This window comes from Pipistrellus kuhlii, unplaced genomic scaffold, assembly GCF_014108245.1.
Source record: "Pipistrellus kuhlii isolate mPipKuh1 unplaced genomic scaffold, mPipKuh1.p scaffold_m20_p_2, whole genome shotgun sequence".
NCBI lineage: Eukaryota > Metazoa > Chordata > Mammalia > Chiroptera > Vespertilionidae > Pipistrellus > Pipistrellus kuhlii.
Window position 1 is genome coordinate 108,705,824 of NW_023425515.1, and position 26,040 is coordinate 108,731,863.

Below are 26,040 nucleotides of genomic sequence, written 5' to 3' on the forward strand. Positions count from 1 at the left end.
CTGGAGTAGTGAGGTTCAGAGACAGAAAGTAGATGGCGGTTGTGGGCTGGGGAGGGGATGGGGAGCTCGGGTTTAATGGGCACAGAGTTTCAGCTGTGGGTGGAAGGTGGTGGTGTTGCACAACAGTCAATGTACTTAACACAACTAACCTACATATGTAGGAATGATTCAGATGGAAAAATTTGTATTGTGTCTTTTACCACATTAAAAAGTTTAAGTGAATGCAGAAAATGAGTGTGAGAAGAGAAGGTAGCTAGTGAATTCTGAGTGAGCAGCCAGGGAAGGGCTCTCAGGAGGGAAGGAGGGAGGAAGATGGGCTCAATGTCTGTATGGATTTCTCTGGACTCTTCCTGCTGCTTTCTGACCGCCCCACATCCCCACCTTTTCCGGAGGTGTTCCTGCATCACCTCCTCCTCCCACCTCAGGAAGGTCTGAGCTGGGCGGGGTGGTGGAGTTCAGCGAGGCTATCTGTCCTGGGGCCCCTGCAGGAGGAACTACAGGAAAAGGCTGCCCTTCATGAGCCAAGGCAGCAGGGCAGACCCGTGCAGAACAGGCACCGGGAGTGATGGGATTTGCACTTGCATTTCAAGCTGTTGCCAAGGGCTTGAAACCCGCCCACTTAACGCCTTATAAACAAGTGGAAAACTGCCTTGCTGGAACCAGCTTCAAAGATTTGGCTCCCCTATTTGCCTTTTTCCATCGATTTTTACAGATTGGAAGGGAAGGAGGAAGAGAGAGTGAAAGTGTCAGAATTCTGCATTTCAGAAAAGACCCAGCTTGGAATGAAACGAGCAGACTGCTCCTGCCGTGGCATCACCAGGGCAGCTGCCACCATCTGTCTGTCCGCTCCTCTGGAGCGGCCCCCAGCTGGGCGCCACGATCAGGCATAAGGGAAGGGCCTTTCTTTACATCTTCTCGGCCTAAACTAAACCTCATATCCAACGTCACTAAGGAAGAAAATGCACGATTGCCGAGAAAACTCACGTTCAGCCATCTCAAGAAATTGGCCTCCAATTACAGAACTCACTAGTATGACTTTTAAAGATCCCTCCTCCATGAGAATGCAGAGGGGGGGAAGGCAGGGGCCAATGCGCGGAGGTGACGTCAGCGCCAGGCCCCCTTCCGGCTCAGGGAGCGGAAATGACGTCAGCACTGGGCCCCCTTCCAGCGTGGGGCTCGTAAAGATCAAGATGGGTCGCTAGGTTGCAGCCTGTTGCGGCGCTGGGGGATGTAGCACGGGGTTCCTGGCCACAGCGGAGCCCAATGCCCGCCTGTCCGCCGTCACAGGGAGATCTCTGCCCCCGAGGCCACAGGGAGATCTCTGCCCCCGGGGCGGAGAACCCAGGTCGCCCCGGGCTGAAGCGGCGGTGTGTTGAGGTACCAGCTAGATGTCTTCTCACCGAGGACCGGCGGCGGCACAGGGCAGTGGGGCTCCTGCCAACAACAGGGAGCCAGACACGGTGGAGCTGGCCGAACCGGGGTCCCGGCTAGAAGAGAGGGGCACACGGGGGGTCGCTGACCCAGCCAAGGCTGAAGCAGAGCGAGCATGCGCAGTGCCCCATGAGCAGCAGCAGGAGGAGGAGGAGGGGGAGGAGAGCGTCCTGACGCTTCCCCTGCAAGCATACAGTGCCATGGAGAAGATGGAGGAGTACGTGTATAAGGTCTGGGAGGGACGATGGAGGGTCATCCCGTACGATGTGCTCCCCGACTGGCTGAAGGACAACGATTACCTGCTCCACGGCCACAGGCCGCCCATGCCCTCCTTCCGGGCCTGCTTCCGGAGCATCTTCCGCATCCACACGGAGACAGGCAACATCTGGATCCACCTGCTTGGTTTTGTGCTGTTTCTGTGTCTGGGGCTCTTGACCATGCTGAGACCAAACATGTACTTCATCGACCCCCTGCAGGAGAAAGTGGTGCTGGGGATGTTCTTCCTGAGCACGCTGCTCTGCCTCAGCTCCTCCTGGGTCTTTCACACCGTCTACTGTCACTCAGAGAAAGTCTCGCAGACCTTTTCCAAACTGGATTATTCAGGGATTGCCATACTAATTATGGGGAGCTTTGTCCCCTGGCTCTATTACTCCTTCTACTGCTCCCCACAGTCACGGCTCATCTACCTCTCCATCATCTGTGTCCTGAGCATTTCCGCCATCATTGTGGCACAGGTGGACCAGTTTAGCACGCCTAAATACCGGAAGACAAGGGCAGGGGTGTTCCTGGGCTTGGGCTTGAGCGCCATTGTGCCTGCCATGCACTTTACGATCTCCGAGGGCTTTGTCAAGGCCACCACCGTGGGCCAGGTAGGCTGGTTAATCCTCATGGCTGTGATGTACATCACCGGGGCTGGTCTCTTTGCTGCTCGAATCCCTGAGCGCTTCTGTCCTGGAAAGTTTGACATATGGTTCCAGTCTCATCAGATTTTTCACGTCCTGGTGGTGGCAGCAGCCTTTGTCCTCTTCTACGGGGTCTCCAACTTTCAGGAATTCCGCTACAGCCTGAAAGGCAGCTGTACTGATGACTCTCTTCTCTGAGCCTCCCCCGCAAGGCTGGAGGGGGACGTCCCAAGTGCTTTAAAAAATAACTTCTTTGCTGAAGTGAAAGGAAGCGTCCACGTTGTCTGTTTCTAGAAAAAACCTCTTAGAGAATTCAGTCTCAGCCAGGGTTCAGCCCCCCTCAGGGCAGGGGGGGCGGGGTGGAGATAAGCCTTTCCTGTCCCTCTCCGAGGAAAGGGTGATCCACCTGGCCATGCTCCTCCTTAGCAGCCCTCCTCAGCAAGGCAACTCTGTCCCTTTGGCACGGAGTGCTTTGAAGCTCATGTTGAGATTTTATCTCCCCTCCAACCATTTTGGGAAAAAATGAGGGGCTGTGATTCTTCAGAAATTCTATTTCTGAAAGAAATGTCCCTCCCTTACCCCCATCCTTACTTTGTAACCTGGCTTAGAACAGGCCATCCATTTTGTAGCATCCTTTTCAGAAATTATTGTAACCTGTCCCGTCTTTCTGGGGCCTGGATCTGCTGACAGCAGGAAGAAGTCACCAATTTTGAGACAGCCAGGCTTCAGATAACTTGAGTTTTAATTTTTTTTTATTGGCAGAGTAATATAAAATTATCATTGCTGTGTATCCTGATGCAAAGGCTATGAAGATAATAAAAGGAAGTACAGAAGAAAAATAAAACAGAGAGCGCTAAGCACATCCCCCTCCCCCCCCCCCTTTCCTCCATGTCCAAACCTCATCGAGTTCTAGTGTGAGACAGTGTGCAGGCCAGGCATTCTAGTCACGTCTGCAATCACTTTAGTCCACAGGCTCTCCCACAAGAAGTAAACTCAGTGCTCCCAGGGGCCCAGAGGTCTGGGTATTCTTGGTGTTTACCCGAAGCTTAAATACATTCTAAGGAGTAACCAGGCTGAGAGGTGTCGCTTGTGGCCACCTCAGTCCTTCTCCTATGCCAAGGCTAGATGAAAACTGGGAGCTGGCATCTCCCCCATGCTGGATCCTTGGCATTCCTGTCTGTTATACACAACTGAACCCCAATTGAGGATGTAGAGTATTTCGAACTTGTCTCTTTAAATTTTCTAAACATTACTTTCAGGTTTTGTAGGCTTGACAGAATTTGAGCCAAGGAAGCTAACCTAATGTGGGAGTCCTGCCCGAAAGCCTTGCACACCAACACAAATTACCCAGCATGATCACTGTTGACGCCGGTTCACTCTGCAAATGAACTGAATTGATGGGATTTAGATAAACGATACCCTGACTCTTCACAATGATGGAAAGTTTCTTAAACTTACCCAATACCCACTGATGAGTTTTCCCATTTTTTGTGATGATTACTCATTTCTCAGAAGTTCTGAGTATCTACTGGGGCAGGCACTATGCTCCATTCAGAGGATGGAGGAGCAGCTGCAGCCCTTTCATGGAATTATGGCCAGGACCAAAAAAAAAGCCAAGGCTCAGGGAGAGTTGACTAATAGTGGTAAGGTAGGAAAAGGAAGATAGTGACCCCATGTTCTCATTCATAATGGACCATCCCCCATTTTGTGCTCGTTAAAACATTATTTGCACACATATGTCCTCACCAAGTCACTGAGAACTTATTCTGACTGATTTGAGTTTATCAATCGACAGTTCCAGGATACGGTTGAGGTGGATCAGTTTAGAATCCAACCAATTTCCTTGGCATCCATTTTATGCCAAAAATTTTAGCAAATTATCTCTATTCACATATGGACAGTATCATTTGTCCTTTTTCCTCATGTTTAATATGTGTGAATTGAATTAAGAGAACTTTAGTTCATCCAACTGTAATATTTTACAATTATATCTATTCTGTTATAGTGCTGCATAGATTTTCATCATGTTCCATAAATTTATTCATTCATTCAGCCAACTCATACATAGACACTTATTCTGTCCAGGTAAAATCTACATACTGAAGATATAGTGGAGGACAAAATCTACATACTGAAGATATAGTGGAGGACAAAAATCTACATACTGAAGATATAGTGGAGGACAAAAATCTACATACTGAAGATATAGTGGAGGACAAGAATAATAAGTTCCTGCTTTGGTGGAGTTCACTCTAGAGCAACTAGGAGATATGAATGGAGATACAAATAAATAAATACATTTTCAGGGAGTGGTAGATGCTTGAAAAAAGGTAGATGACTCTAAAGGAATTATTTGGGTGATGAGTATATGGGTGGTGTGAGAAAGCTCTGCAGATGTCACATGAGAAGAATCATAAGGAAGCTACTGTTGTCTATCAGAGCGTTTGACGTGGGTGAGTGTATAAATATCAGCCTGGTTGTAAGTAAAGAATTAGCTGTAGAGGTCTGAGTGGGAAGCAGGAAGATCCACCAGGAAGTGCTATGGTTTCCCAGGCAAGAAACAAGGTGTCTTTGCCACAGAGGGCTGCAGTGGAGGTGGAGAGAAAGTGAGGAATTCAGGATACAATTTGGAGAAAGAGCTGAGAGGAATTGCTGACCAAGGGGGAGAGTGAAGAATAAAGGTTGACACAAATGTTTCTGGCTTGAGCAATTACATGAATGGTGAGTCTATTTATTGAGATTGGAAAGACTGGAATGAGGGTTCTGTTTGGCCACACTGTATTTGAAATATATATTGGACATCCAAATACAATCTCAACAAGGGAGCTGGATATATGAATCTGGAACTTGATGGGAATGTCAGAGGCAATGACATACATAGATCACACACAGATGATTTAATTACACATTTCCAGCACAGCTGACCGAGAGTGGCCATGGGCTCCTTGTGGTTACTCAAATTTAATTAATTAAAATGAACTAAGGTTAGATTCAGTTCCTCAATCACAGTAGCCACATCTCAAGTGCTCACTACTGCCACATGTGCCTGGCAGCCGGAGCGCTGCATGGTGCAGACACCACTCCCATCACTGCAGCGAGTTCTTGTGCAGAACTCTGCTCTAAACTTCTTTACAGTCATTTACCATCATTGATTTGCCTTGTCTAGTAAAGTATGTGTGAGAGAGAATTGGGGAAACAATAAAACCATGCATTTTCCCACTTGGTTTCATTTATTTCATTCATAACTCAGACATGTACCAACCATTGTTCCTGCTCCTTTGCCCAAATTCTTCAGGTTCATGTTTATAAACTGTTCCTAATTATTTTCAACTGAAGAGATCAGAGGTGTGCATAACTTTTTGGAAGGAAATTAATTATCCCAAGGTTTTCCATTATTCTTTCATTCCAAGTAGCCTTGCCATCCCTTTTAAAAAGGGGGTGGGACCCTGGCCAGCATGGCTCAGTGGTTGAGCATTGACCTATGAACCAGGAGGTTGAGGTTCAATTCCCGGTCAGGGCACATGCCTAGGTTGCAGGCTCGATCCCCAGTAAGGGGCATGCAGGAGGCAGCCAATCAATTATTCTCTCTCATCATTGATTTTTCTATACCTCTCCCTCTCCTTTCCTCTCTAAAATCAATTAAAAAAAACACTAAAAAAATGGAGGGAGGTGATGGGAACCAAAGGGCTATCTTCCAGCCTGCTGAAGGCAGCAGCGTCCTCACTCTGCACACTTTCCCCCCTCCTCCCCACAGACGCCAGGAAAGCAGTGATAGAACGAAAAGCCAACTGTACAAACATTCGCTTCCACTGTCACAAGGTACACAGCTAACATGCCAAAAAGGAGAGCTTGGAAAAACAGCAAAAGAGCAATTATTCCCTGAAGAGAACATGAAATAAGAACCTACAGTGACCCCACAAAGGAAATAGAAAATCCGATCCAGCCACAGGTCAGAGAACACCACTGTGTTTTGGGGTAATGATTACAAAGGAAAAACAGGGTTTGGGCACTGTGAGATCCCAGGACTCCAGCGTGGGCCTCCCTGGGTGGCGCATTCTGTAATTCGATTAAATCCTTTGAAAGAACAAGACTCATGTCTCCTAGAGTAACCCGATTCTCTGGACAACCCCAAGCTCACATGAAACTTCTGACCATAACCCTTCTACGTGGTGGGTCTGCGGTGTGGCATTGGACTCAAGAAGCCCACGTGAAACGAGGAAACTGAAAGATGGCTGAGAAGACGACCATTGTTTTAGTGACAAAACCACCAAGAAGCGGAGTGATCTGGGTGCATTTTGTTTATGGGAAATACAGACATGGAAGTCTAGTTCTCCACTTAATTTTTATCAGAGGTGCCTTCTTCATCAAAGAGGAAATTACTGGTTCAAGCCTGTTTAATGGCACAAACTATTACTGCTTCATGGCAGCCCAAATAACAAGAAGGGCACAACACACAGAGTTATTGCCCCTAAACTTTTTCTCTCAAAAAGCCAGCGATAGCTCTCCACTCCAAGCACATCATCTGGCGCACATGTCCCTCGGTGGCCTGAGCCCTTGGGGAGCTGCCCAGCTTCTGTATAGTGACTCCCTGGGCAGAAATCACACTGGGCAGGCTGAGCTCCTTGGGAAGAGGAGCTGTTAGGAAGGTACTTAACCTTCAGGATGTTGGAGAACAAGGCCAGAGGCCAAGGAGAAGCTGAATCGAGGAAGGAGTACGGGAACAGGGAGCAGGCATGTGCCCAGTTACCCACTCAGTGGTGCAGTGGGCAGTAATGAGGAGGACAGTGGGTCACCAGGGGGCTAGACTCTGGAATTGTGGTTCCTGAAGCAGGCTGGGAAAACTGTACATCTGTGGATGCATTCCTGGCAGTCTATGAGAATTTTCAAACTTTATGTTCTCAAAATCTTAGTCTACATTAATGTAAGTGTAACTTGGGTGGTCTGGATAAGCCACTATAACCTAGATTTCTGAGTCCACACCACATCTAGATTTGCACTTGCAAAGACCAAAGGTCACTGTGAAAGGCCACACACATGAACTTAATGGTGGTTTGAATAAAGAAGCAGGAGAACTGCGGTACCACACTGTACAGTGATTGAGCCTGATGTAGGCCGAGTGCATGAGTGTGTCCCTGTGGGTTCTGTAAGAGCAGCTCACTAGCAGAAGAGCACTAGGAAACATGTAATACTGTAGGTTCCTCGTCACATTTCCAGCCATCAGGGACTAAATACCTATGTAATCTTTAATAATGCCACAAACCAAGCTTTCTCTTCAGGAGGAGTGGGTAGGTTAAGAGCTGTCAGGAGGCACCCATCAGCGTGAATGATGGAAGCGTGCTTGTGAGCAGTGGGAAAATATGGAGGTTGAGTATTCCATGCTGGGAAAGCCTTCAAATTGTTAACGCCATTTTAGACAAAATCTGTGAAAGGAGACACTGTATGCACTGAAATTTTTCAAGTCTAAATGCCAAAACAGATTAAAATATGAAACTGAATGTGAAGCTATGCCTTCCTGCTATTTAACCAGCAAGGGTGACTCCGTTCCAGGAGACAACCACCATCCATCACATCCACGGACCATCATTAATTTTTATTGCATTCATTTTGAAATTGGATATTGTTAACATTTGGTCTTAGACTTACTAAATAGCCCAAACCCCTTTGGGATGCTTGCACACATTTAAATGATGTTATAATAACACTAGAGGCCCAGTGCATGGAATTTGTGCAAGGGAGGAGATCCTTCAGCCCAACCTGCACCTTCTGCAATTTGGGAGCCCTCAGGGGATGTCCTACTGACAGCTTAGAGCCGCACCCACCCCCTCCCACCCAGAGCGGGCCTAAACTGCAGTCTGGTCTCCCTCTGCAGGAAGCAACTGGGCTGATTAGGGGAAGGCGAGGGCCCCATCACCCCACTGCTGCTGCCACTGCCACCAAGGTGTTTTCATTTTTTTCATTAACATAGACTCCAGTTCCTTTACGAAAAATGACAATGTTCTTTAGGCATTTTCAAGATGTCTCTTTCATAGAATATGATAGTTCTTTCTTTATTTTAATCCTCACCTGAGCTTATTTTTCCATTGATTTTTAGAGAGCATGGAAGAGAGAGGGAAAGACAGAGCAAAATATCAATGTGAGAGGGACACTTGGATTGGTTGCCTCCTACATGAGCCCTGACCTGGGCCCCAGCCAGGGAGGAGCCTGCAATCTAGGTACATGCCCTTGACCAGAATCAAACCCAGACCCTGCAGTCAGCAGGCTGAGGCTCTATCCAGTGAGTCAAACTGGCTAGGGCAGGATATGACATTTCTTAGCCCCTCCAACAGCAGACCTTCATTTTTCCCTCCAGGAGTGAGGTAGAAAAACCCTAGAACCACCTTCTTGGATTCTTATTATGTAAGTTACCAAGGACACTGTGACTGGGGTACTGGGAGCTTAGCCAATGAGCGGTAAGAAAAGGTGTTTCCTCTGCAGCTCATGAGCAGAGGCGGGACTGCTGGTGCACCCAGAGAGCCGGCAGGCCTGCCCCGTTCCCATTTTCTGCAGGCAGGCCTGCCTGCTCACTGCAGGTGTGCCCCAGCAGGCAGGTCCTCCCTGCTCCCTGCGGGCAGGCCTGCCTGCTTACCACAGCCACCGCTGCACACCGGCAGGCAGGCCCATACTGCTCTGCAGGCCCTTCTCCACTCTGCTGTGTACACAGCCTCCCCCTGAGCCAGTGGTGACTGTTATGGCATCCCAACTAATATGCATTTTAGTCAGAGAAGAGGGCTGTTTGGACCAGCTCAGCAGTTAGGAAGTTAAGAAGCATGAGCCCTAGAGCCACAGAGACCTGTACTGTCTCCTCTTGGTATGTGACCTCGGCAAGTTATTTCACCTATACTCAGGTTTCCATTTGTGAAAAGGGGACCATAATAGTACCCAGATCATAGGATTCTGGGGTGAGTTGAATGAAATACCAATATTGTACTCGGAACAGCATCAAAATACACTGTAAAGGTCTAATAAATGTTAGTTTAGCTCTTGCTTAAAGACTCTGATAGTGAAGAATATGGTCCAGAGATTAGGGGTCTCAGTTTCCTTATCTGTAAAGTGAGGCTATTAATAGGATCTGCTTTATATAGACAATATAAAATTTTTAAAATATGTGTAAGTAATCTAGCCCAGCCCAGTATTTGAATTTAGAAAATGCTCAATAACTAGCTATTACTGTTATCAAACTACTATCATCATGACCTCTTCAGCCTCTCTGTTTTATTCCTTACTATCTCATGTTCATGCCATGCACATGCTAGAGGGCATAGGAAGGGAGGTCTCGGCGCAAGGCTTACCTCGGCTATTCTCTGCACATCATACTGTCTGGTTCTTTCCAACAGGAAAGAATTGAGTCTACCCATCTATCTTTTTTTCTTTTTTTCATCTTTGCATGCAAGGAAGTGATATATGCAAGCAGACAAAAATCATGCTTCAGGCACTAAGGCCAGCTAAATAGAGAGCAAATGACAAGGGATGAAGGGCCAGGGGCCTCCCAGCAAGCACCTCCCATATAGTAAGTAAGAACAGTCACATACTGCCACCCAAACACAAAGAAGCCAAGAATATGTATCAACATGGATAAGGTATATCTGCCCCCATGTTCTCCATCTCAGGATCCCCTTGTAGCATCTGCATTTTGAACCCAGGAATGCCAGTTTGACAAATTAAATAGATGCCAGGGAAGAAACAGTCTTGAATCCCAAGTCACACTGGAACTAGCAAAATTTCTCTCTTCTGTAAGACTGATATGGCTGGGGAGCTAGGCTGGGAGGAACTGGTCCTTAGTTTCTCCCCTGCCCGTGGACTGGAGGGAGTTCTGAGCCCTTGCCCAGATCTGACCCCAACAAATATCAAGCAGAGATGCTGCCCAAGGGATCAGCACCTTTCAGCACCTTTCAGCTTTCAAAAAGTGGGCAGACGAACTCAGGCTGGACACAGGCCCACAGAGTGGGAGACGAAGGGGATGCAGAACCCTCACTCAGACACCCACGATTTTCAGGTCTCTGTGTTCCGTGAGAAGGATCAGAGGGGACGCCACTCTAGGGCCTACGAGCTGTCCCACTTGGTCACCAGGGAATGCCATGCAGACAGCAGAGCATCCCGAACCAGTGTGACTCTTTCCTAGCTCCTCAGACTCCCTAGGCTGGTTTCTATCAGGGTAGAGGTTTAAGTTTAAAGACTCCCAGAGGTTCTGTGAGTCCAATTTCTCAGACTAAAACCAGAAAGGTACCCAAGGTCTCGGCCAATGGGAGCAGCAAACATGGCAAAGGGAGAGTCTGTCATGGAGCTGATTCCAGAGAGAAGAGATGGGTGGGTCCACACAACCCAGAAAAAGCCCAAGAGGACCTCACTACTCAGCCTCGGGCACATGGACCTTAAAGGCTGATCTGGATTGGGAGGGCTTGTTCACACAGGGAGGGCTTCTCCAGCAGAGTCATCAAAACCAGCCAACCAATATTTATAGGTCTTACATGTTCCTGGACCAGCAATTGGAAGGTGGTGCCTGAACAGCTTTTCCTCGAGGAGACTCATTTGGAAACACAACAGAAAACAAATCCTGTACCATTTCAAAGCAACACTCCTCACACAGGTACCTATCCTGGGAGCACACAGGTCATATCACAAATAAACTGCCATCATCCTGACATGAAGGAAGACAAACGAAGATTCACAGCAGAACACAACCACCGAGAGGACAGAGCAGGTCAGCAGCTGCAGGAGGGGACACCAGGCAGGCTGCATGAATTCACGTTTAACAATACAGAGAAAATGTGTAGAGGCATGTTTTACAAAGCAGATTGGTAATACAGGGAAGGGAAAGGGAGAGCGTTTGTGAACATGTGAAAGATAAATCCTGACGATGGCTACCAGTGTTCTATTTCTTCAGTATCTTTTCTCAGAGATTAACAGAGTATTCTGGGTGTGATGAATACTCGAGTGTTGATGTCCATGAGAGTCAAGGTTCCTGTGTATGATTTGTCCAGGAGAGCTTTTCCGTTGGTCTATTACCTCTTCCCAACCCTCACATAGTTCGGACTTTTAAAGTGTAGTCCATGGAGCTCTGAACGGATGTTAAGGAAGAGATATTTTATCAAGCTGGCCATAGAGTCGATCATGAAGCAAGCTCTTAGCCTGTGCCCCCCCCACCACAGTGGTTCTCAGTGTGATCATAAATTAGTAGCCAGCCCCAATTCAGAGTTCCTCTTCAGTGATGTTTCCAAGCTTGTTGCGACCAGAGAGAAGCCCTCACCTGAGAGGGCCGGCTGCCAGAGGAAGGGCTAGCCCAGCCCGGGCTGCACATAGACAGAAGCAGCCCACAAACACACTTGCCCACCATTTCTCTAGATATTCACGGTTTACTGATGGTGATGACATTCATGCTCTCCACCCTGCGCACAATCTTTCATCAGTGAGAAAAGTGGGTTAGCGTTAAGTACAATACCTTATCCAAGGTCACTGTGTGCAAGTGGTGGGGCTTGGCTTACATCCAGCACTGGGATCTCCTCCGGGTCTGGTTAGCTGCTGACTGTGACCACGCACAGGAGCTCAAGTGGCCGGGCCAGATGCATGGCAAGGCTTGGCTCTGCCTTCAGTGTTGTTCCCCTGGCACCCAATTGTTGTTCCCTTGGCATCATGTGGGGAACAAACAAGCATCTAACTCAACTGCAGTTCCGAATTCCCAGTTACTGAGCCATAATAACTTAGTTTAAGGTGACTTGGAAAAAAAAGTCATTACTTATTTGGCTTCCAATTTTTTCTACCCAATTATGATGAACATTGACCACTGTTAAAAACATGATTTTCTTGCACAAAAATAGTGAATGTATTTAAGTCATTGAACTGTACACTTAAAAGTTGTAGAAATGGTAAATTTTATTTTATCACAATAAGAAATGTATTTTCTTTCTAAAACATTTGATATAATAACAAGACAGTACTCTTCTGGGTAATACATGAATTAAAACCTTTGCGTGAAATAATTTAGATTACATTAATCACTAAACTGAATTAAAGTTGTGTTTGCTCCAGTTACCTCTGACCTACTGGGCAATGATTGCTACATCCCATGGACATTTCTCAATCCTTGTCTTGCATCATGTGACTTAGGCACCCTCCTTAACTCCCTGGTTATCAGCCTATTCATACTTTCCACTGACCAGTCAGGCTATTCCATCCTCTCTCCCTCAACTGGTTCTCCTATCTCAACTCAATTACTTCTCCAGGTGATTTCAGCTATTCCACCGGCTCCTAACCACCACAGTACCCAGAATGCACCAGGCTCAGTCAGTCTCTAACCATCCACAGCACCCAAAACACCCAGGGCTCCTTTAGCCTTTGAGTACCCACTGCAAATAGCAAACACCTACCCTCCTACAAAACTCATAACTTAGAGGTCACTTTCCAGCACTCCTCCTCTAACCAGGGCCTGTGCCTGCACCTTTACTCACTGACCTGAGTGTCCTGGAGGCAGGAAAGTGGGTCTGTCTGTGTGTGCACAGCATCTGACAATGCCTGGTAAGCACTCAAGGTAACCAATTGTCATTCCCTGGCACCCGGTAAGCCCTCAAATGCTTGCCAAGCAAATGAGTGAGGGGGAAAGAAGTATTATATTTCCATGAGAGTCGCCAATGAACAAAACAAACTATCTGCAGTGGAGTTTATCTGGCATGACAGAGTAACACAGTGGCTAACGACATCATGTGAGTTATAGTATGGCGCTGCATCATCTGAGTTATGCTTCTCTCTGTCCTCTCAGCCCAGATCATATTTTTTGCTAACATCTCACATAAGACTTGGCAAACCAGTAATGTATGTTTTGTATGTTTTGTAGACTTGGCAAACCAGTAATCCCCCCATGTATGTTTCGAAGAAGCCTGGTGTCCTTACTTGGTTTCAAGGTAACTGATTTATTTCCTCTCTCTTTTATTTTGTATCAAGAGTGAAAAAATAAAACAAAATAAAATCAGTCCAATCACTTCTCCACAACCCCCTGTTCTAGGTAGCACAGCTTTTGGCTTTATGTCTCATCCTGCTTTTCTAGGTGAGAACAGAAAATTCTATAGAGTGCAATAGGCTTCCTGGAATAGACCTGTGAGTCCGCCCAGCGAAAGTACGGTAAGAAAGGAGACTTGGGTGAGCCAGAGGGGTTGGGAAGGGAGTTGTTGACATGAGGGCTAGAACCATGGGGAAAGGGAAGCTGTTAACTATTAATCCTCCCCTATCACTCCATCTCTTCCCAGATCACCCTGGTAGACACAGCGCAGCAGCCTCACAGAAAGCAAAGAGGGAAGTCCGACAACTCTAAAGTGTGGGTATGAGGACATCATTGGGGAGCAAGCACCCCTGGTTTTGTGCCCCCCTTCTAAGAGCTATGAAATCTTCAACCCTGAAGGAGGAGGCTTACTGGTTGATCTTAGAATTCAAAAGACACAGAATTCTAGAACTGGAAGGTACAAGGAGACAGTGGTTTTCCATTTGGTTTTGTTGTTATGTTATTTTTGCAGCAGTATTAAATCGGGTCATATAGAATCCATTTGTTTTCTACCCATTTCTCCCCTCAAATGACTTGAGAAATTGAAAACCAGTGCCCCAGTTGTACAGAGTGGGAGACAGAGGCTTAGTAATAAAGCAATTTGTCAGACACAGAGTCGGTACACTGTGGAGCCTACACTACAGCTCGGATCTCCTGATTTCCAGATCTTTCAGCTTCCCTGTATAGTGTGAGAAACATCTTTGTTTCAAATGAAGCACTAGCACACCAGTCTGGAGGAAACTTAGTTTTAGGGACACACACAGCTTTAATAACAATGTCCACCAAATACTCTAATTTTAAAATGCCAGATATCTACATATTTGCTATTTTTCCTTCTGGTTTTGAGATAGAACTATTTTCAATAAATTCAAAACACTCCCTAAAAATATGCTCTTACAAGCTTATTTATATAGTCTCTTGCCCTAACTTCTGGACAAAAGAAAAGTGGGTGTATGAGTCCCAAGGATGCCCTTGACTCTCCACTGTTAACATGCAGATAAGGTGATGCATCCTTACGAGTCCTTAAAGACATACAGGCAGTCATTTTTTTTTTTTCTCTCAAAGAAAAGTCTTGCTATAAATCCAAGTTTGGCAAATATTAAGTAGGAACAGAGAGCCGTTCAATAATTTTTATTTGAAGGGCTGGTACAACTTTCAGAAACATTAGTCCTCAGTGGCATTCATGGTTACGTGCTGGGTGACTCAGCCCTCTAGTCTCAGACAGTGACCAGCACTGCCTTAACCAGCTGCCACACGTCCCTGCCCAGGGATTAAACTTCCAACCAGGAGCTGTGGTCACTCAACACCACGGTTACACCAGGCGTGGTGACTCCTCAGAGGTGTGACAGAGGAAGATGAGTGGTGGAGGACAAATGATTCAGTACTTTCTGCTGATACATTTATTCCTTTGCTTTTCAAAGCTTGTCAGCAGGGTTAGCAGTGTGTTTCCAGTGAAGACAAACATGGGTGAAACTTCAATCACACAGATTTCCCAGCCTGTCTTGGATACAACCGAGATTCTTCTGAAGCTCTTTAAAAATATGGACAATAATTTATCAAAGGTGTTTGGAAATCGTAACTCACTTCCTTGGTGGAAAAACCATCAAGAAGAATGGGATTATGGTTCCAGGGCTGGCTGCCAGTAGGAAGGCCCAGGTATCTGAAGTTGAGGGGCACAAGGGTGGGGCGGAGAGAGACCTATAGATGACCATAACCCAAGCATGCATTCGTGAAACTGTCCCTCCTCAGAGGAAGTGAAGCACAAAACCACTGAAGTCATGCATATTGGACAGTAGCAATCTCTATCCTACTAATTCACTTCATTCATCCCACTGTTCAATAACTCGCTACATGGAGCTGTCTGGTTCAGGTGATTTTTAAAAATGGACAGCACAGCTTTGATGCTTAATAACCCTGTAGAATAAAATATGTTCCAAGGAATATTAGTTCAGAAAAACACCACATTATAGAAATAGATGCAACAGTGAGGAGGAAAAAGTCACCTCACCCCAGCACATGAGAAATTACTCAGCCACTTCAGTGAGAGTCGAAGGCTATGCGTGCAATGTGAGAAAGAGAACACTGCCCCGCCCAGGGCAAACTGGAGAGTTTTCTGAGTCTATTTACCAGTTAAGACTTGGCTTCTGGTAAAGTAATTTTGTAATGTAATCAGTAACTTAGTCACCTGTGAAATTTATGGTCACGCCTTGATTATATACAAAGCTATCTGGGTATAAGGAGGGTTATTATGATAATATGAAGCTTTAAGAAAAGTTCTCAAGAAAATTATTTATTGTTATTAGGCAATAAATAAATGGAAAGAAGGAAGGAAGGGAGGGAGGGAGTTAGGGAGTTAGGGAGTTAGGGAGGGAGGGAGGGAGGGAGAGATTGAGGGAGGGAGGGAGGGAGGAAGGAAGGAAGGTGTTCACTTGCCCACAGTAACTGGGTACAGTCTCTGGCAACAAAAAGCAGTACTCATTATTTCAAATGGGGGTGGGGATAGTTTAATGGTAGAGAAGGGGAAGACATAGATCAAATGAGAAGAAAAACTAAAAGTATTCATGTTTCAGAAAATATTTCTCTCCCAAGGATTTATTACATGCAGCATCAAATCAGATTAAAAAGCAATCTCTCACTGGCCTCTGTTGAAAGTCACATCTTAAACAATGCTGTGTTACCCTGTCCATAATGTTATGATCTGAGCTTCAAAAAGAAAAACCATGTCTGCCTTGATTGAAATCTGCCTCTTCTTTAGTCTTTGATAAGACTTTTATTTTCATAAACAATTAAGTGTTCAGTTCCTCTTTCCTGGGTCTGTAGTTCCTTGCCCCTTGCCCAGCTAAGATTTTCTATCCTTTTTGTTGTTGTTGCTCAGAGGCTAAGGGATACAATTAAGCTACTGATGAAGCCCAAGTGTGTTCTCTATTTCAGTGTCTCCGGTGGCCTCAGAGGCAGGCAGGAAACAGACTGCAGCCCTACTCACACTCTCTCAGTTCCCTTGTTCTCTCTGGCTGGGGACAGTGTGCGCTCTGCCTCCATGTAAAGGCTCCTGGGGAAGATCCAATATGTCCCAGCCAGCAACCACGTGCTCCTATGTTGACTTGAAGGAAACAAAAGTTTAAAGGAGAGAGTATGTAACCAGAATGTACCTTTGAAAAATTCCAAAGCATGAGAAATCCTTGCCTATAAAGCAGAAAACTTTCCTATGTCAGCAGCATTTCTTAAAACTCAGAGTCCACCCACACTGCAGGCTACACAAGAAACAGGAATCTGCAAAAATCATTACTTTCCCTGTGTGCATTGCCAAGCACCTGCAAGATGAAAAAAGGAATGACATCCAGTTCTCTCTGAGGAAGTGCAGGCCTTTCCAGCACACTCGGTGAGATGAAAACCACATGAAGGAGTAGAAAAAGTCCGGACCATTAAAAATGTATTTTCCAAACAATCAATGCCCAAAAGTTTAAAACTTCCCTTTATAGTCAAGAAATACTTCAACCCTATGACAGAAATTATCAATAATTTCCTTTAAGCAAAACAAATTCTTAAACATTAACTAAGCCCATAGACTACTCTTGTATAAAATGCTAACAAGCACACTGATCTGGAGATTCAGTCATCTGCCCTATGACTGGGAGCTGGCCTCTTAACTTTCCATCACACAGTGTCCTGACCTAGGATTGACAGAGACGGGCTGCCCCCGGCCAGTGAGCACCACATCCTTCCCCAGTCCTGCCTGCCCAACGTTATGGCCTCTCTTTGATTCTCCCCTGCCATCTCTCAATCATTGGCCCCTTATTTATATTGCTTAAACATTATCTCAGTGAACTCCAAGTAATCGTTTATGTCCTTTTGCTTTATTTTAATTTTGCTATACCAGATATTGTATTAGCTCAGTCAGTGGGCCACTGGTTGATGCTTGGAATTTTGTTCATTGATATAGTATTTATCATGATGTTTCATTTGTAATTCCAATCTAAGAAAAACAATAACTATTTATTCCTTGCTTTATTTCAGGAAAAAAACTTAAGACTGCTTTTACAAATACATAAATAAAATAACACTTCTATTTAAAGACAGGAAGTGGGAAAAGGGGGAAAAGTAGGAAAGTTTAGATGAAATTTTAAGGCCTGATTTAAAGCTCAACCTATCAGGCCCACTCACATGCCAGATCAGACTCAGAGCTTTGTAAGCTTCATAGCAGTCAAAGGGAAGAGAGACTTGCTTACATTGGTAGCTGAAACAGCAAAGCCTATTGGTCAAATCTGTCCCACCATTTATTTCTGCAAATAAAGTTTTATTAGAATACAGCCACACCTGATCACTTACATGTTATTTATGGCTGCAATCATGGTACAATAGTAGAGCTGAGTTGTTGTAACAGAGACCTGCAAAGCCTAAAATAGTTACTAACTGGCTTTTTACAGAAAAAAAGTTTGCAGGTGCCTGCCGATGATTCTGTGCCTATGAGACAAAAGCACAGCAATTTTCAAGGGTAAGCACATTCTTTGTATGGTTCTGAAAGGAAAGAGAACTTCCTACTATAAAGAGCTTACTATGTAATCTCCTGAAGAAAACAGACACACACACACACACACACACACACACACACACAGCCTTAGCTTCATTTTTATAGTAACTATAACAACAACTTTCACAGAGCCAATGGCATGATATCACAACACAAGTCAGTAAAATGATTCTGTGTGAGGCTGAAATGATGTAGTTCAGGGGGATGCTCTTCTGGTCTGGCTGAGTTCAGGGAGGATCTGTGCAGAAGGTGAGTATCAGGTCCAGGCAGCCCACCCACCCTCCTTCCTTCTCCCACGCAGATGTGGCTAATGGATCAAGGTGTTCCCTCCTGCTCCCTGAGCTCCCCGGGCTCCCTAGCCATCTGAATCTATCATGAGCAGTTGGCATGCAAGATAAAACCGATAGGTCATCTTTGCTTGATATTCTCTCCAAGTCTGATACTCGTGTAGTAGGCAGATGTTACACTCTCTGCAAAGTATCTGAAGCACAGCTATTCTGGATTCCTGTGAGAGCCAGGAGCCTCATAAACCTGCACAGATGCATCTCAGATGAGTGTCTGAGAGCAGGGCCTGGAGTCTCCTCAAGAAAAGGGTGGGGAACCTGGCCTGTGTTGCTCAGTGGTTGAGTGTTAACCCAGGAACCAAGAGGGCATGGTTATGGTTTGATTCCTGGTCAGGGCACATGCCTGGGTTGTAGACTGGATCCCCAGTAGGGGGCATACAGGAGGACAGCCAATTGATGTTTCTCGTCGACATTTTTATCTCTCTATCCCTCTTTCTTCCCTTGTCTCTAAAAAAAAAATCAGTAAAAACATTTTTTTTAAAAGGTGAGGAAGCTGCTCCTCTGCACAGACCGATGGGTAGACAAGGTCAGAGAACAGCACAGGAATTTCACTGGAAATTCATGCTGTTCAAAGAAACAAAACCTCCAAACAGCCATGACCATGACCCACTGACCCTGAACATATATATTCCTAAAGAACCCTCTAAGAAGCAAGGGTTCCAAAATAAATGCAAATGGTCTGGAAACAGTTCAGTGTTGGGAGGAGATGACAAAACCGCTGACTGTGGATTCAGAGAATATACCTGTAGACTTCCTCTATGCCCATTGATTCTCTGTGACTCTAACACTATCTATGTTACAAATTGATTATATTTCTATCCTATATAATAAAAGCCTAATATGCTAAGTGTCTGGTTGTCTGTTCAACCAATCAAAGCATAATATGCTAATGATATGCTATTTGACCTCACTGGAAAATGCTACGTAATCTATAACTGACTCCTGCCCATGTAGTTAAAGGGAAAGAAAAAGACAAAACATAGTGTAAATCATTTTACATTATTCCTAACAGTTCTTTCCACCAGGTGATTAGAAAGCATTAAACTAGAAAATAAGTAAAAATATTTATGCCAAAAACCTTCTTCCTTTGTAGGAGTTTGTAGCTGTGTTCTAGAAAACACCAACTTCAAAGAAGTAAAACATAACCAGATTGGATGGAGGAGTTAATATGTCCAACAAACATGAGGAATTAATGGAGGAAAATTTTTCTTCACTCTAAAAAGAACAAATACTAACAAATACTGTCATTTACTATTCTAGCACCAATACATGGGATTTGAGTCCAGAACATTAAAGCCATATGCAGGCACATAAGAATTCGAACTCTGCACAGCCTTATTAAAAAAAAAAAGGTACCAGTAAGAAAAATTCTTTAAAAACATTTTTTAAGAGAAAGGGGGAGAGAGAAACATTAATTTGTTGTTCCACTTATTTATGTAGTCATTGGTTGCTTCCTGTATATGCCCTGACAGGGGCTCAAACCCACAACCTTGTTGTATTAGGATGATGCTCTAACCCACTGAGCTACCCAGCCAGGGCTGGAAGAAAAACTCTTAAAGAGGCAATTAAAACATTGAGCCCAGAAGAAAGGGTAACAGTGGTGGGTATATTTTTCTGGAACCAAGCACAGCGATGCCTAATGATGTCCTGAACTTGAAAGTGCACAGAACATTAACACAGAAAATTCTGGAAGAAAGCAAAACCCCCCTCCACACCAGCTGTGGGCTGATTCCTGCTTCTCCAAGCAATTACATAGCCCTCGGGTCCTTTGGTGTGCCCTGGGCCCATGCCGGAGACCAGGAGAGACTGGGTGTTGATAACATTACCTGGGAAAGCTTCTTCTCAGCAGTTGAGGCCATTCAAGTTTGTGCTTCCAAAAGACTACCATCCCAAACCACCAGCACAGAGAGCCCCTTCGCGGAACCACACAGGCGCCAGAAACACTTCCGCCAATTTCTTCAAGACTGGGCGGGAAGACTCCTACTTACGTAATGCATACAAGGTGAGGATTATTCCAGCCAGGCAGAATCCTTCGAAGAACCTGAGTGTGCTGAACATCGTCACATTCACGGACAGGGCCACGGTCAGGCCAAAGATCAGAATGAAGATGATGGAACAGAGCAGCACAGGCCGCCGGCCGACCCTGTGCACAGAGAGGAAATGGCAGGAGTCATCATTACACAGGGCCGTGATGCCAGCCTCGAAAACCCAGCAGATGCTCAATAGATGCTGAATGAGCACTTCCTACTGTCCAGACCCCTGTGGCATATCTAGGGATAGAGAGGCCCTTGGGGAAAACGTAGCCCAACCCCCTCACTGTGCAGAAAAAGGGCATAGATTGAACAGCTACTGCATCATCGAATTGAAACAGGAACCCAAATCCTGTTGGTAAGTCTATTTTTGAGTGAATAGGAGGGTAATTCAAGGCAAGAGTAACAAAATCAATAACAACTCCCCAAATGTAAACCTCGACACACCCAGCATAAAACGTCCTGAGAAATCACTGACCTTTGGACCTGGCACCAAAGTCAACAGACACTGAGTGGAGTGGCTTCATCTCCTTAGTCAGGGCTGGAAAAGAGTTAGGTGTCTGACCTCACACAGCCTACTAGGGCCATGCCAGCTGCTGGTGTGTTTCAACTTTATGATGAGAAGTCATTTTTAAACTAAACTTAAAATAAACTAAGATAGTTTGGACTTTAAATAATGGGTGTGAACCTGAAAGTGAAGCTCACCAGGCAGCAAGGGGTGGAAGGTTTTCAGGAAAAAAAAAACTAGACTGGCAGATTACAGAGCCAGGCCAGATCGGCTACTACTAGGTGTGATGTGCTCCTAGGTGTGGCTGAGAGGTCCGCAGGGGGGCAGAGGGGTCTATGGGAATGGAAGGAAACTAGTTCTTCTCTCCTCTCTTCCTAGCCTTCCAGGTTTTCCTTCATCTATAATATTTAGTAGGGAGGAAAAAAATCATAGAAATTAATATAACCCAACCAGCTTGAACCAGAAGAATAGCTCACAGAGAAAGTGGAGAGAAATTCTATTTGCCAAAGGAAGAAGCCTGGCAGCCCAAATACCTGGAGAGTAGCTAATGCCTTGAATTAGCCTATATGTGCTTATAAAAAGGCATCTACATAAAAGTAGGATGCCCAGAAAAGGCAAATAGAGAAAAACAGAGAGTAGATTCGTGATTGCCTAGGGCTGGGGGTGAGAATGAGGAATGAATGAGGATGAGCAGGTGACTCCTGTTTAAGGTGGTAGAAATGTTTTGGAGTGTGGTGATGATTGCATAATTCTGTAAATATACTAAAACTCACTGGATTGTGCACTTAAAAAGGGTGAGCTTTATGATATGTAAATTATCTCTCAATAAAGCTGTTAAAGCAACAGCAATGCTCAGTAACACATGGCTATGAAGGAGATGAATATAATTTCCAGAAAATTTGGAGGGGGGTGGGTGCTAGAGGACACAATTTCATTCAGAATTTTTTAGGCTTCTAACATTTCCCGTAGTCACTTTAGTTTAGTGAAATGAGGCCGAGCTATGAGATCAATAACAATGTTCTGATGCTTTAGAAGAGATCCTCGATCTTTTTCTTACTTGTGTAAACTATTTAAATCTCTCCCTTCGAAATGATTGCTAAGTCAGTGAATAAAATTACAATTAGGAACTGTGGGGCACATATGATCTTCACAGTCAGAGCCGTTGGTCGTTTATCCAGGCCCACCACGTATAAACTACATACACGGTCACGAGAAAGACCACACTTGTCCGAACCGGCCTCCTGTTTCCTTAGGAACAGCTGCTCAGTGCCAACCTAATGGGCTTGCTGTCAGGGATAAGTCAATTATGCAATTATCAATTATGCAAGTGATCTAGCAAATGGTCAACAAGTGTCAGTCAGAACCCCTGGAGTTTTAGTGTGGACTGGCTTCCCTGGGCAGAACCCCATGCAGGATGAGGGATAAAACCACACCCCTAAGTTGGTAAGGCAGAGACACGGAGGGCTTTATCAGCGAGGCCCTGTGCTGAGCAAATAATGGCCCCCAAGTATATCCACACCCTAAATACTGGAGCTGGGAATATGTTACCTTTCCTGGCAAAGGGGATCTGCCAGGAGCTAGAGGGCAAGGGGTAAGGGCTCCTGGGGTGAGAATGCAAATGTTTAGCATAAGAACTAGCCATGGGGGGAGGGGTGTCATTTGGCCACTTCACCACCTCAGCTGTCTCCTAGAACATCTAAACTAGCACTTCCTGAAACAAGTGATGTACGTTCCCACATAAAACATGTGCGGGAACAGTAACTTCTTAAAGGACAAAGTGCACCACTTCACATTTTATGTGCTGACAGCAGTCAGAGAGCGCACCCCGGCTCGGACAACTTCCTCAACTTGCCGTGACTTGGGCCAGCTGTGAATCTGCAGTTCCCTCTACACGTGTCCGTTTCCTTTTCAGCGAGGCTCTCGCAGGGAGCACGGTGCCAAAACTAAATAACTAAGAGTGAAAAACACCAAACTTTCCAAGTGCAACTGAGGCCCACTCAAATGCTCAAAGAGCCATGGCACAGAGCACTCCCTGTCTCTCCATCACCCACGGCACCCCACCCACCCCCGGGCCTCGGCAAAGCGAGTCTGCAACATCGACTGGTTGCTGCTCCTGAAGGAGGACCAAACGCTTCTGCTTTTTGTCCCCAGGCCTGGTGTGTGTTCAGGGAGGCCAAACAGCCTGTGCTTGTGAGAAGAATTCACAAAACCAGCCCTAAGTAAGCTAAACCCCGTTACAGACGGATATTAGTACAGGCCCATATCTGCTTTACCTATAAATTCACTGAACAAGGAAACTGGAATCCAAGTCCAGTCTGTGTTTCTTTAGGAAGAAGTGATGTGAATTACATGAGTGTATCTTCCTAACCAATTTTAATGCCCATTAGGGAAATAAAAGTCCTTGTGGTTAAAACATTGGAGTATCGTTTCGATCCATCCAGTTTACTCTGAAAACCATTAAGCTCTAGTATTTGGTTAGGAGAAAGCCCCTGAGCTTGCCCCACCTGCCAGCCCCCAGTGGCCGTGCACAGCTTTCCAGAGGCCTCTTCACTCACAGCTTCTCTGTTACTGTCCCCAGGGAATGTGTCCTTAAGAAACATTGACAAATCACGATTAAGCAAATTCTGAACACATAGGAAGTCACACATGTTAATGCCAGGAACTCTCAAATAGATGCTAGCTTTTAGGAAGAAATGTCCAGAACTTGAAAGTGGTATCCAAACTCCTGGGGGCTTCCGCTGGCCAGCTTTCTCAGCTAAACCGGCCCAAAGGGAAAGGGCTCCATGGGGAGGCACAGGCAGAAGGAGTTTGCTCTGTATCATTCTTATGTTACTGGCCCAAGACGACCTTATTCCCCACCCACACACAACAGCTCCTTGACCGACAAAGGAACATTGAGGGGAATAGCTAGCCCACGCCTCTCTCTCTGAGTAGTCACATTACTTGAAACCCTGTCAACACTGGGCAGCTGCCTCCCTACTCAGACGTGTCACTGCTGCCGTTGCCCTTGTGACCGTAGGAAGCCTGAGACACAGTGGCAGCACACTCGAAAAGAGGCAGGCTCTGAGCCAGGGGACTTAGCCCCAAATCCTGCCTCTCCAACCTGAAAGCTGAGTGCACTGGGGGATTTTACTTAAACGTCTGGGCTTCTGTTTTCCCACTCTGAGACAGAGGTGACAACAGTACCTTCCGAACAGGGTGCTGTGAAGATGGAATATCTTCACATGTGGAAATACTTAGCACAGTGCCCGGCAAAAGTCATCAGTCAGTACCTCTCAGTTGCTAACACTGTTGCTATTATTATTATCATTTCCATCTCTGCTACACCTCCCCCGCCCTCCTCACCAACCTCATCACTTCATTCTGCACCATGCACTCTGCTCCAGCCCTCAGGCCTCCTCACCCATCCAGGCAAAGCATATTCATTCTCACCTGGTCACTGCCCTGCCTCTGCCTGCGATGCCCATCTGTTTGTTACCCAAATGCTGCCGCTTCTCCAGGCCCGGCTCCCCATGGACCCCACAGAGGCATCTCCCGGCCAAGCCAACTTCAGGAGTGTCTGTCCCTCTCTAAATGTGTCTGTGGGACATTTTGAGGTGTGACCTGATAAGTTCACTAGGTCCTTCTCTCCCCATTTTTTGATGCGTCTTATACATCCAAGCCATCGGGGCTCAACCCAGAAAGCCCTGGGCCTCCATCCTCCATCTCTTCCTATCGAAACACTGTCAGTAGGAAAGAGGGCTGCAGGCCGCTGGCTGGCTTTGCCACATTCTTGCAGCTAAAGAATTGCAGTGAATTTAAATTCTCACTTCACAAGGGACTGCTAGGGCATTGGTAATTCTTTTCATTGTGAATTCTCCAGGTGATGGCTTCAGTTCCTGTTCCGGCACTAACATCACATCGGGGCAGAGAAAAGACAATAGCACCCTCTAACACTGACCACTCCTCTTTAGCCAGCAAAGTCTCGCAGTGGCTTCCCAAGGTTTGTGTGTGGGCACTTTGGTACTCACCAGTCAGCAATGCATCCAGTTATTAGGTAGCCAAAGATTAATCCAACCAGTAAGGAGAACTTAGCGATATGGACCTTCCAGGCATTATCGCACACAAGATCCCACTAGAGAGGGGCAAATAAAAAACAGATCAGAGAGAAGCATACACAGGTGCCAGTCCTAGTCAATCACAAGGGCAAACATAACTGTGGTGAGGGCCGTGACGCCACATATACCATTAGGTGGCTCTTCAGTGTTTAGGAAAACCCCAAAATGAGAAGTAAATTTGCCCACAGCAGGCAGTGTAATGCGTTAGGCTGAGGCAGATTATGAAGGCCTGCAGTAAGTGCCCCCGTGAAACCTGGGGATGGTGCTCCTTCTGTTTCAGGTCACCTGGGAAGGTCACCCGAAGGCCGGGAGCAGCTCGGAGGCTGCGTTCCTGGCCACCAGCACCTGCGAGTGGGAAGGGCCCGGCAGGCGGGAAGGCCCCGCCAACTTTTTACACCAGGTGTGATAATGACATGAGGAAATTAAAAGCAGTTTTTGTGTTTTCATCCCCCCCAAACTTCCTAAGTAGCCAAAAATAAAAAGGGCTAATAGCAGGTGTCCAGGTATCAACTTTAAGCATCCCTATTATTTTGCTTGTAAACATGTCGTGTTTTTCCATATTCCACTCTAAAGCTATCTGCTTCACCTGGAGAGAAAGCTGATCAATCAGTAAGTGAAACATATAAACTATTTTTGAAACTACGTGTTGTTGTTACCGTATTTTTCGGACCATAAGATGCACTTTTTTCCCCCCAGATGTGGGGGGAGAAAGTCCCTGCGTCTTATGGTCCAAATATAGCCTACACATATACTTTAAAAAAAAAGTTTTTTTACTTGCCCGGCTCTGTGTGGTCTCTGTGTGCTTGCCCGGCTCTAAAATGGTTCTAAATGCTGCTGTTTACTTTACAGGGTTGATTACATGTGTTTATGACTGTGATGTTGGGTTTTAATGCACATAAAATATTTTAGGACACTATTTGTTTCAGAATCTTCTTTTCTTCATTTCCCTTCTCTAAAAACTGGTGCATCTTATGGTCCAGTGCGTCTTATGGTCCGAAAAATACGGTATTTAATAAACAAACAAAATAATCCTCCGATTGTCTTTCCTTCTTTCGCAGACACAGGAGAGAAGCCCATGTTTATTCCCTGGAACTGGTGTGTGTCCCAGGGGAGCCCCCGTGAGCATACAGCACGG

The 26,040-nt window shown here is 45.7% G+C and overlaps 2 protein-coding genes across 22 annotated transcripts in view; one reads left to right on the top strand and one right to left on the bottom strand.

The window, feature by feature from the left end:
• The window catches only part of SLC22A23 (solute carrier family 22 member 23), a 171,410-nt gene that overhangs the window by 106,337 nt on the left and 39,033 nt on the right, over window positions 1-26,040 (bottom strand). For 9 of the 21 annotated variants that reach the window (XR_004989426.2, XR_006742123.1, XM_036446768.2 and 6 more), the window contains exons 2-3: window positions 24,819-24,922; window positions 20,259-20,413 (exon numbers count right to left, since the gene is read on the bottom strand). The exons of 1 other annotated variant lie outside the window; for it this stretch is intronic. Coding sequence is in view for 17 of the 20 variants with exons in the window: in XM_036446768.2 (XP_036302661.1) it covers window positions 20,259-20,413; window positions 24,819-24,922 (259 nt within the window). In the remaining 3 variants the exon portion in view is untranslated. Of the gene's footprint in view, window positions 1-3,263; window positions 3,274-11,866; window positions 11,991-13,145; window positions 13,159-14,391; window positions 15,059-20,248; window positions 20,414-24,240; window positions 24,383-24,816; window positions 24,923-26,040 lie in introns of those variants that run through there. 11 more of the 21 variants (XR_004989427.2, XM_036446779.2, XM_036446782.2 and 8 more) reach the window with 7 other exon arrangements.
• Window positions 1,368-3,172, top strand: LOC118723945 (adiponectin receptor protein 1-like). Its single transcript, XM_036446785.2, has one exon. The coding sequence runs from the start codon at window positions 1,389-1,391 to the stop codon at window positions 2,529-2,531; it is 1,143 nt and encodes a 380-aa protein (XP_036302678.1). The 5' UTR covers window positions 1,368-1,388; the 3' UTR covers window positions 2,532-3,172.